The sequence below is a fragment of the Microcaecilia unicolor genome, chromosome 2 (assembly GCF_901765095.1).
Source record: "Microcaecilia unicolor chromosome 2, aMicUni1.1, whole genome shotgun sequence".
In the NCBI taxonomy this organism is placed as follows: domain Eukaryota; kingdom Metazoa; phylum Chordata; class Amphibia; order Gymnophiona; family Siphonopidae; genus Microcaecilia; species Microcaecilia unicolor.
Window position 1 is genome coordinate 404,630,626 of NC_044032.1, and position 12,402 is coordinate 404,643,027.

Consider the following 12,402-nt stretch of genomic DNA (forward strand, 5'->3'; position numbering starts at 1 on the left):
TTCTGCCCCTTCTGAACTTCCTATTTCAGAGGGGGAGAGAGCTAGCAGGTCTCAAACATACATTTTCTAAAGCTACCAACTGCTATGTCACCAGACCAAAGAAAGGGAGGTAAGGCTTGGTCACCTCAGGATGGGGGAAGAGAAGGAAGGAAGAACAGGGAACCTGGAAAGCAATGCGATGGTGCTCCCTAAATTGTGACACCTTGAAGAACATTTTTTTCACTCCATGCACATTTAAGTTCTAGAACTTATGCCAGAGGGTGCAGTAAAATAGTTAATGTAACCACGTTTAGAAAAGGTTTGGACATATTTCTGTAGGTGAAGACCATAAACTGTTATTAAAGTAGACCTGGGGAAAGCCACTGCTTATCCCTGGGGGTTGGTGGCATGGAATCTTGATACTTTTTGGGATTCTGACAGGTGCTTGTGACCTGGATTGGCCACTGTTGAAACAGGGTACTGGGTTAGATGGACCTATGTTCTAACCCAGTAAGGCAGTTCTTATGTTCTTACTGTATGTTCTTATGGATGGAGATAAGGAGTTGGGGTTGGTGGGATAAGAGGCAATGGAATGTAGACAAGGCTGAAGAGGAACTCAGAAGATGAGAGAAATGGGAGATGCTGGAGAGGATTGCAGTGAGAAAAAGAGGAGATGCTGGACAGATGGTAAGGGGCTAGAAAGGGGTAATGTTGGGCATGGGGGAGGAGAGAAAAAGGGGTGATGTTGGAAAAAATGGCAGGAAGGATAGGGAAAGAAGTGATACTGGATGAATAAATGGAAGAGAGAGAAAAGGGAGATATTAGACAGAAAGAGAAAGGAGAAAGGCTAGGCATGTTGGAACCACATGGGAGAGGCCATGGAGAGCAGGCTGGCAAAGAGATGAGTGACAGGAGAATATAAATAGAGGTGAGAGAGTGGTGAACGGTGGTAATCAGAGACTGGGTGGGGATTAAGAGATAGTAGAAAGGGACTGAAGGCAAAGAAGGCATTATTGACAAGAAAGGAATCAGGACTGGTTAGAGGATATGAGGCAGAGGAAAGTAGATGAAAGTGGGGGAGTGGGTGAGTAAAGAGAGTAGAAAGGGGGAGCTGATGAAAGATATAAAGAAATAAGAGGCTTGGGAATAAGCAATAGACAGGGAATGAGCAAGAGGCAGGGAATGAGAGGACTGGGGAAATGGGAAGAGTGAGAAGGTGGACTAGGAAGAAGGTGAGAGAATTACTGTAGAAAGCTGGTAGATAGGTGAGAGGTGAAAGTTGAAGGACTGGAAGGTGAGAAGAATGAGTGAAATCTGAGTGAATAGAGAGTCAGAAAAGAAAGAAATGGAAGAAATTGTTAAAGGGGCCAAAACAATTTAGGGGAAGAATAGAAGAAGGTAGGAGGAGAAAGAAGAAATGGCAAATGGACAGCAGGCCCTGGAAAGAGTCATGAGAAGACAGACAGAGGAAAGCAGAAAAGACAGGCTGGGACCAATATGACTGGAAAAATATCCAATCAACAAAGGTAGAAAAACACAGTTTATTATTATTATTTTTTTTGTAAAAGCAGTTTAGCAGGGTTTAAAAAGGTTTGGCTACTTTCCTAAAAGAAAAGTCCACAAGTCATTATTAAGATGGACGGGAAAATCCACAGCTTATTTCTAGGATAAGCAGCATAAAATCTGCTTTACTGTTCTGGGATCTTGTTTGTGACCAGGATTGGCCACTGTTGGAAACAGGACACTGGGCTTGATGGACCTTTGGTCTGTCCTAGTATGGCAATACTTATATTCTTACGTTTATTTTAATTGGAGTATGTCGGCTTTGGGAAATGTGCATCTCTAATGTCTTTGTATTTTTCTTTGTACAAAAGAAAACATATTTTTCCCTATTTCTTTAGTGTTGAACTGCATACAACAGAGGTGTAGAACTCTTTCTAATGTCAGGTGGTAGTGACAAAAATCTTCAGTTAGTGAGCTGACTGATTAGAGGAAGAGGGGTTCCCCCTTGGATGTTGTGGATTACTTGGGGGGGGGGGGGGAAGGGAGTGCACTTCCCTTATGTATGAATCACAGGAGCTCAATAGCCTCAACATAACCTGCACCCCCATATACATACACAGATCTCAAACAAAATTGCCTCCTTAATTCTTCTAGCTCCGCTTACCTGCTGGATTGGATAGTGCTAATAATAAGCTTGTAACACTGACTGTACAATATCTGAGATACATATAATCAGTAGCTGAAGTGTGGTGGTTCAGAATGGTCTGTGGTGCCACCATTTACTGCACTTTAAGCAGTAATTTTTACTGTCTTTGAGAAATTTGAACACATGAACAGTTTCAGGCTCCAACAGCTAGTGTAATACTGTCAAGTGCTCCATTCCAAACTTTCTGACTACACTGGGGCAAAACCCTTTGGTAATTTCTGCCCACAAACTTTTCACCAATTTTCAAAGCAAAAATCTCCCCTTACTTTTGCATTGAAATTTGCTCTGAGTACAAAGTGCATTGAGTCACCTGCCCCTACTCTCTGTGTGGTAGAATTGGCTGGAAAATCAAGTGTGCTTTATGAATGTACTTTTCCTCCGCTGACCTAACACCTCCCAGCATCACCTCTTCTTAGTGTGGCTAGAATTAGCAGCGTATTTTTAATTGCATTGAGGGAGGAGCATTTTCACATGGCAGATATACCAGGTTAATATTATATGACCATTTCTGTGTATAAAGCCTGTTTTACATCCAGAAAATGGCATTTACAAAATTGCATGACAACATGGGGGCAGTTCGATAAAGTGACATCAGGAAAGCGCCTATTTGAAGCGTACTCTACACAGAAAAGTAGGCACCCGAAATGTTCCTCTATTCAAGGTGTGAAGGGGATGTAAATGCGCTTAGATTGCAAAAGACTGCGAGTAGATTATAAGATTTCATAATCTGCTTGAGTAAAATGTACCTTGCCCACACCCTGTCCAATCTCTACCCATGTGAATGCCCACCTGCAATGTACATGCCATTGCATCTAGGCATTTACTTACAGAATATTACACATGTATGTGTTCACTTATGCACAAAGAAGGCTAGAATACCAGCATTTACATGCATTATTGCTGCCTAAAACCAGGTGGCCTTCTTATAAAAATTACCCATGGTTAACTGGGCACCTAGTTTAAGGCAGCAAACACAAACCTATTTTATGAAGAAAAATAGGTGCGAAAGGAGGAAGGCCAGAGGTAGAATTACAAGACTCAAAGATACTGAGGGCCAATGTCTACATAGAGATGAGGAAAAAGTGGAATTGTTCAACAATGACTTCAGTTCGACTTTCATGGAAGAAAAACCCAGAAAAGGTCTCTGAAGGATTGACAGATATATACAGGGATGGCTTTACTACACCATTCACAGAAGAAAGTATTTATGAACAATTTGGAAATATAGACAAAGCCACGGGACAGCTTGAGATATATTTTAGGATACTGACAGAGCTTAGAGAGATTTTTGCAGGCCCCCTAATAGATGTGTTTATTAGATCCTTGAAGACTGGACAAGTGTCACAGGATTGGAGAAAGGCAGATGTGCTCTCTTTAGAAACTATAGATGGGTGAACCTTGCTTTGATGGTGGGGAGGGTAAGGGAGCAGTGGCGTAGCCAGACCTGACATTTTGGGTGGGCCCAGAGCTAATATGGGTGGGCACTATCTATCTATCTAGCTAGCTAGCTAGCTAGATATAGATAGATAGATATATATGTAGAGAGAGAGAGAGACATGAGTAGTGTTTCTTGGGATACTACAAAATATTGCCTTAGAATGCACTTGATGATGGATTTCTAAGTATTCTGCCCAACAGCTGCCCTGCATCAATATAAACCACCACCTAAACGCACAACTATGGAACGCATTGCGAAAAGCAGTGAAAAACTGCACTTGACCAGCTAAATTTTTGGAAAGCACTAAAGACAGACATGTTCAGCAGAGCATACCCCTCTGACCCAACATAAAAATACCTGGACACTTGCAACACAATGTAACCAAAGACCGTAACAGACATTACCTGACTCTTCTTCCCCCCTTCCTTCTCTAAGTTCCCCCAATTGTACCTACCATACATAGATGCACCTCATTCTACCACAGTATCACTTTGTATTCATTCATACCATGTATTTGTTCAGACCGGAATCGGTTAACGCCATTAACGGTTACATGTAAGCCACATTGAGCCTGCAAAAAAGTGGGAAAATGTGGGATACAAATGTAACAAATAATAATAATAATACATCCAACAACATAGGTAGCAGAAGCATAATAAAGTTGCCCTTTTACTAAAGCTTAGCACCACCACAATCCTGGAACAATGTATTCAAATTGTAGTAGCACCTCAATAATAGCAACACAAAATCCATTTGTTGCCAAGTACTTTGTGATCCTGCAAAGAGGCTTCTTAGAGCCTATATTGCAAACCATAACACCAGTTCCAAAAACAGTACCTTTAAAAAGGCAGCAGTGAATATACACAACAGCAATACACATCCCATTGGAAAAGCCATACAAGTCAGACTCATAGATCCCCATACAAACCACATGCCAGCAGAAACTCTCATCTGCTCATGGTCACATGCAGACCACAGACCAACCCTCATCAATTACAGAATAAAGGACCAAAAATTATAAATTTATTGATTTATTTTCTAAATTTTTATGCCACATTATCTCTGCAATTCTAAACAGATCACAATTCAACACACATTAATTTTAAAACATATTACAAAAACATAAAGACCTTCCCTACCCTACCCCATCCATCCCAGCAGCCTGGCATCAGCTTTTCCCTTCAATACTCTCTATCCATCCCCGTAGCTCAGCATCAGCCCTTCCCTTCTCTACCTTACCCCCCCCCCCCCCCCCATCCATCCCTGTAGCCCAGTATCAACCTGTCCTACTCCCTACCCACCCCCTATGGAATTAAATAAAAAAAGACTTTTTTTTCATGCCTACCTCTGCACGCACCGGTCCACCCAGAGAAAACTGCCGGTGCCTACACTTTTTTTTTTTTTTTAATTTTAAACTAGGCACTGCAGAGACCATCCCCACCCAAAACCCACCAAAATGAGAGAAAGACAACTTTTTTAAAATTAAGCTAGCTTGGCACTATTAAAATTTATTGTTGGGAAATTTTTGGGTGGGGATGGGCTCCTCATTGCCCTAGGCACTGGCAGTGAAATGTCTACCCCCCCCCCATCCAGAAGCCCACTACCAGACCACAACCATCATTTTGATAATAAAAGAGTAATCAAAATGCTGGCATGTCATGGTGGTGGGCTTCTGGGTGGGGGTGAGCTCTTCACTGCAGGGCAAAAAAAGGTATATTTTAATCATTAAATGTATACATTTTTTGCCCTAGGCAGTGAAGTGCTTACCCCACCCAGAAATTCCACAACAATAAATTTTAATAGTGCCCATCAGGCCCCAGCTAGCTTAATTTAAAAAAAAATTACATGATGATAAAATTATGATGTAAAAAACCCCCCCAAAAGCATTTACAATTTTATTACCTGCTGCTGGGCTGCTGGGCTGGCAGCTGCTGCTGCTTGGCACTGGCAGTAAAGTTACCTGGGGCCGAGACAGGAACTCGAGTCCGATTCTCGAATGATCTCTTCTCAATTCGAAGACCAAGACCTTTCTTTCCTAATTCCCATGTTTCCAGGGAGGGCAGGGCAGGCTGAGACTCGCACAACCCTGCGTGCGTGCATGTGGCCATGTGCAGCTATTTTTTTAGCCTACCCTCCCTCAGATGCCACAAGTGAGCGGACGGAGCCAAGCAGAGCGAGAGCGAGGCTGAGAGCATGCTGCCGTGCACAGCTACGTCCGGGTCATACCGCTACCATGTAGGATGGATGTGTGGATAACAACCACGACGCACTCTGCCTCTCTCTAAGCCCGAAGGTAGGTGGGCTGAATCTGATGATGATGTCTGAGCCTGAGCACGGGTGCCTGTGACCGCGACGTATGCTAGGCTGTGTGTGTGCACTTGGGTGGTGGGCGGGCCTGAAATCAGAGCCTGGAGAGGAGAGATCAGCTGCCAGAGCACCACGGGTGCCGTCTCTGCCGTCACGCTAGGCTGCTGCTGCTGCAGTTGTGTGTGACTGTGTGCGCTTGGGTGGGCGGGCGGGCCTGGGCTGAAATTGGGTGGGCCTGGGCCCACCCAGGCCCACCCATAGCTACGCCCCTGCCTGTAAGGGAGACTCTACTGAAGGAAAGGATAGTCAACTTTCTACAATCCAATGAGCTACAAGATCCAAGGCAATAAGGTGGCAATTCTATAAAGGGATGCCTAGATGTAGGCACCCCAATGCAGCACAGGGAGCATCTATTCTACAACAGCAATGGCCACCCATGTTCTGTCATAGGATTCTAGCACAAACCTTCATCAGTGCATCTAAATGGAGGCATGCTCCTTTATGTCAGGTCAATGGAGTTGTAAATGGGCATGCCCAAATGCATCAAGCAATAGGGGCAACTTATAGTATTCTATAAGCCAGTGGCAGCCCTACCATTAGGCCACCTGAGGCAGGGGCCTCAGGCGGCTCTCTTCCTGGAGCAGCATATCCCCCCACACTGGCCATGGTCTGACATCTCCCCTGTTCCTTCTTCAATCCCATTCCTCAAGTCTACCTTTGTTTATTAAAAATCGTTGTCAGCAGTGATTCCCATTGGCTGCCCTGCCGCCGGCACCAGCACCTTCTCTCTACTGCAGCCCGCCTCTGACATAACTTCCTGTTTCCTCAGAGGCAGGCTGCAATAGAGTGAAGAGGCCAGTGCTGGTGGCAGGGCAGCCAATTGGAATCACTGCTGCTGCCGTTTTTTCAAAAACACGGGTATGCTCGGAGAAGGGGGGGCTGAAAAAAGAAGGGGGAGATGCCAGACCATGACTGGGGGGGGGGGGGGGTGTGCTATCTCAGCCCTTGCCTCAGGCGGCACATTGCCTTGGGCTTCCCCCTGCTATAAGCTGCATGTCTAAGTGGAAGAAACATCAAAGTCCCTCTCTTGTTCCCCCATGTGTATGCCCCTTACAGTTATATGCTATGCAATTTACACACACTATTATAGAATAGCAATTGGGACACTTGTATGCAAAAGTGACACTTTTCGATGCAGTTAGATGCCCAACTTTATCAAATACAGATCGTGTCAAAAAATCTGATTGATTCTTTGACTTGATGACAAAAGAACTGGAGAAAGGGCATACACTGGAGGTGGCCTACTTAGATTTCCACAAAGCCTTTGACACTGTTCCTCATAGGAGGCTCATAAATAAACTGATTGACTTGAGGATGTCATCCAAGTTGGCAAACTGGATTAGACATTGTCTGACTAATAGAGGGTGGTAGTAAATGGAATTTGCTCAAAAGAAAGAAGGTGAGTATTGGCATGTCTCAGGGATCCATCCTGGGGTTGATCCTGTTCAATTTACAAAGAGTGATCAGTCCAGGGTTATCAGGGGTCTTGGTTATCAGCAAGAAAGTGGAGACTCACTATGACAAGCTACCTATGTCAGGTATGTTAATGCCTTGCTATCAGGTTCTGGATAACTTAATGTTATTGGTAATCTGAAAATGTGAGAGGAGGATTTCAAGAAATAAGATCCTGGAGCATGCCCAATAATATACCATTTTACCTCAGAACTGTTTAAATAAATACTGAATTATAACTTTTCTCTTGCCTCAAAATGTGTCTAAATAGCTTCAGCTGTCTCATTAGAGCTCTCCTTTGATTATGAAATCTTCAGTCAACCGTCATGACCATTTGAGAATATTACATTGGTCTGTAACTATGGGTGACAATATTACTACACATCAACACCTGCTAATTATAGCAAGATTCCGACAGTTTCTGTCTGAAAAGGGCCAGAATTCTAACCACATAATTTCAGGGTAGCAGACAAAATACCATGGTTAGCAAGCATCAGCTGCCACAATTATGAACATTTAGAATTTGACCCTATAGAACAAATGAAATTTGCTTAACAGTGGTATTGCTGAACCTGACAAATTGGTAATGGAGGAGGAAATATACTTCTTGCTCTTTTGTCCTAACTAAAAAATCAATTGTATTTATTTATTTGCTGTGAACAATTCTTTTGCTGAAAAAGCCATCAGCAAAACTAGCAAAAAATATTTCTGCTGTGAAAATAAGCAGTCATAAAGTAATTATTCACTTATCTAATAGCCACACTTGGCTGTGTAGTGTTTTTTTATTTACTAGGATTTACTACTACTACTTATCACTTCTATAGCGCTACAAGGCATACACAGCGCTGTACACCATACATGAAAAGACAGTCCCTGCTCAAAGAGCTTACAATCTAAATAGGACAGGCAAACAGACAGAACAATAACTAAGAGGTAAGGGAATTAAATAAGTGGGGATAAAAGGGTACAGGCAAGTGAGTAGTGGTTAGGAGTCAAAGGCAGCTTTAAAGAGGTGGGCTTTTAGCCTGGATTTGAAAACTCCCAAAGACGGGGCTAGACGTACAGGCTCGGGAAGTCTATTCCAGGCGTGAGGTGCAGAGAGATAAAAGGAACGGAGTCTGGAATTAGCAGTAAAGGAGAAGGGGACAGACAAGAGAGATTTATCCACAGAACAGAGTACCCGAGGGGGGGCGTAGGGGGAGACAAGAGTGGAGAGGTACTGGGGAGTGGTAGAGCGAATGAGAGAAGTTTGAATTGAATGCGGAAACGGATAGGGAGCCAGTGAAGTGACTTGAGGAGAGGGCTAATGTGAGCATAGCGACTCTGGCGGAAAATGAGTCATGCAGCAGAGTTTTGGACTGATTGAAGAGGAGAGCGATGGCTAAGTGGGAGGCTGGTGAGAAGCAGGTTGCAATAATCTAGGCGAGAGGTGATAAGAGTGTGGATAAGGGTTCTGGTAGAGTGCTCAGAGAGGAAGGGACGGATTTTGCTGATGTTATAGAAAAAGAAATGACATGTTTTGGCAATCTGCTGAATGTGAGCAGAGAAGGAGAGAGAGGAGTCGAAGATGACCCCAAGGTTACGAGCTGATGAGACGGGGAGAATAAGAGTGCCATCCAAAGAAATAGAGAAAGGGGGGAGAGGAGAGGTGGGTTTAGGGGGAAAGATGAGAAGCTCGGTTTTGGCCATGTTAAGTTTCAAATGACGTTGAGACATCCAGGCAGCGATATCAGATAGGCAGGCTGATACATTGGTCTGGATGCTGGTTGAGATTTCGGGGGTAGAGAGGTAGATCTGGGAGTCTTCAGCGTAGAGATGGTATTGAAGAGATTTACTCAAGATTATGAAGAGATTCACTCAAGGCAGTGTACAGCAGGTACAGTTTAACATTAAAACTTACAATTTTGTTAACAGCATTACAATAGTAAAAATGATCAAATATAGCCCCCTGTTTACTAACTGCTGTGCACTAATGCTGACACAGCCCATTTACTAGTGTGGCTTAGTAAACGGGGGGGGGGGGGGGGGGATAAACATAAATACAATAATGAGGTAAACTTGAAAACAGCTAATTAAAACCTAATAATAGGGCTACCATGAAACAGGATAAAAAATATACACATTTTAACAGAACTGAAATTCAAATAACAGAGATATAATGCAATGCCAGCATAATATTAATGATACACCTAATATGCATGCATTAGAACATTCAAATAACATAGATATGATTCTAACCATGTAGCCAAGGGACCAAATGCAGATATATAGATGAGATAAGATGGGTGGTACAGAGTCAGCTGGGATAAATTGATGGGTGACTAAACTCAAGGCAAATCCTTTGTACAGTTAAACAAGATATGATGAACTGGTCTAAGGTACAGTGTGTGTAGCAAGCTAGCCCAGGTGCAGAGTGGTGTATAGTCAATCACCATAAGATTTAAAGGCTTGGGAGAAGAGCCAGGCTTTCAACTATTTCCTGAAGTAGAGGTAGTCTCGATTTAGATGTAGTCCCTCTGGGGGTAAACTCAAGAGCATGGGGGCTACTCCTGAGAAGGCTCGCTGGCGGGTATCACATTGTACAATTTCTTTCGATGAGGGTGCAGATAGTGATGCTCCTTGAGAACCTTAGAGGTCTCAAAGGTGTATAAAGGGCTAACTTATTCTTTAAGTACTCTGGCCCATTTGTATGAAGACCTTGAAAATCAAACATAGAGTTTTTTGTTTTTTTTTATTATTTTATTTATCACTTTTCACATTTTAGTTCAAGTACAATTCTTGAAATCAGCAAAGATGACTATTAGTCATTCATAACATAAAGGAAATTCTTAGAGCAATCTAGATTAAACAAAAATCATGATCTATTTCTCATCTTTAGTCCACAATATGGAGGCATTACTACACTATACATCAGGAAAATTATAATAATAACAACTAAGAAAAAGGTGGCTGAGCAGAAGGTCCGAGTATAAAACTTTACGGCGTAGAAGTTATTACAGGTCCCGGTAGCGAAATGGGTAAGCCAGCTAACTTAGAGTCCAAAAAAGAGCTCAATTGTTTAGAATCATAAAATATATATTTAACAGAATTTAACTTTATAACACATTTGCATGGAAAGTTTAACCAAAACAATGCTCCCAATTGCAATGCTTTTGGGCGAAGTTTGAGAAAATCCTGTCTTTTCTTCTGCGTTACCTTTGAGACATCTGGGTACATTCTTATATTATAACCTAGGAAATTCTGTTCTCTGTGCAAAAAATATTGCTTTAGTATCCAGTCTCTATCAGGTTGTAGAATAAATGTAACTTTGAGTGTTGCTGACGTAAGACCCACCATATCATCTTCTATCATTTGTGTCAGATTTACATCCCCAGTTTCTACTGGGGGAATTACTCTATCTGCTTGCTCGGAATCTCTCTTCAAAAAAGACGTTACAAAAAATATCTTTGAAATAGGAGGATATGACTGTTCGGGTACTTTCAATACTTCTGTGAGATATTTTTTAAAAGTAATAAGAGGTGAAATAGACAGCTGCTTTGGAAAATTTAACAGTCTAAGAGTATTTGAGCGTTGGTAATTTTCAAGCATTTCAAGCTTATTTTGTAGGTATAAATTTTCCTTAATCAGGTTAACTTGCAGCTGTTGGCAACTTTGTATAGCTTTGGAATTATTTTCATTATCTTTACTCAAAGTTTCCATTTTTTGGTCCAAAGAGGGTAATTTTCCAGACAAGGATTCAATCTGTTGATTAACAAATGTGAGTTTCAAACCAAAAGAAGCTTCTAGACAAACTAGAGCTTCCCAAATTGACTCTAAAGTTATCTCCTTTGGTTTTTGGGGTAATAAGGACTTACTTGGTAAGCCTGCAGTTGGATTCTTCAGTAGTTGGCTTGCCCCCGTCGCCAGGTTTTCTTCAGAGACACTCTCCCCTAGTTCACCCGCTATTACAATCGCGGGGTCCATCGGCGTCTGTAATCCCGTAGCAGCGCCCGTGCCAGGAGACCCCATTGACGTTCGAGCGTCCTGAGTCTCCTGAGTTGCTTCCGGGGTTCCCGCCGGCATCGGGGGAGGATTACGCTCTTCGGGGCTCCATGATGTTTCGGCTTCAAGCCGCGAAAATGAGAGACCTCTCTCCATATTCGCCGGCAGCGAAGACAACGCTCCCGAAATCGTGTTCGGCACCATGAAGCGATCCAAAGTTCCAAGAGATGGCATAGATTGCACCGCCGGGCAGGTGCGTTGTCTGCCTCTTCTTTTTCAAACATAGAGTTTTAAATTTAGCCTTGTAAGGTATTTGTAGCCAGTGTAGTTTTTGCAGTAAGGGTGTGATGTGGTCACTTCACTTGCAGCCTTTTATCAGTCATGCTGCAGCATTCTGAATTAGTTGGAGCTGATGCAAACTCTTTTTGGTTTGGCTACTGTACAAGGTATTACAGTAATCCAGTTGTAATGTTATCATGGCATGGACCACTGTGGTTAGACTCGTCTTTTCAATATGGGAGATAGAGACAATTTTTTTAAAGGTTTTTTGAATCTGAGTGATTATGAGTCTAGCAGCAACCCAAGATTCATGATCTGTGATTTTAGGGGGAGTTCATACTTCCCAAAAGGTGTTTTGAAGTAATATATTTGTCCACTTGTGTTACATACCCAAAGAATCTCTGTTTTGTTTGGGTTCAGGCCAGGGGCGTAGCCAGACTTCAGCGGGAGGGTGGTCCAGAGCCCGAGGTGAGGGGGCACATTTTAACCCCCCGCCATTGCAGACCCCCGCCACCACCACCAACTTTACTCCCCCCTTGCGATGACCCTCTCGACCTCCCCTCCTGCCGCCAACCCGCCGTTGCCTACCTTTGCTGGCGGGGGACCCCAACTACGTGCAGGATGTCAGAAACAGAAGGAAGCCTTTTGCAGGAAGAAGAGGACCTCTGCTGGCAGGCTTTGGGGTCCCCCGCCAGCA

General features: G+C 43.1%; 1 protein-coding gene across 1 annotated transcript in view; it reads right to left on the reverse strand.

The window, feature by feature from the left end:
* The window catches only part of AMBN (ameloblastin), a 74,890-nt gene extending 63,383 nt beyond the window's left edge, over positions 1 to 11,507 (reverse strand). The window contains exon 1 of the mRNA XM_030192144.1: positions 10,768 to 11,507. Coding sequence (XP_030048004.1) covers positions 10,768 to 11,507 — 740 coding nt within the window. The remainder of the gene's footprint in view (positions 1 to 10,767) is intronic.
* Between the last annotated feature and the right edge of the window lie 895 nt (positions 11,508 to 12,402).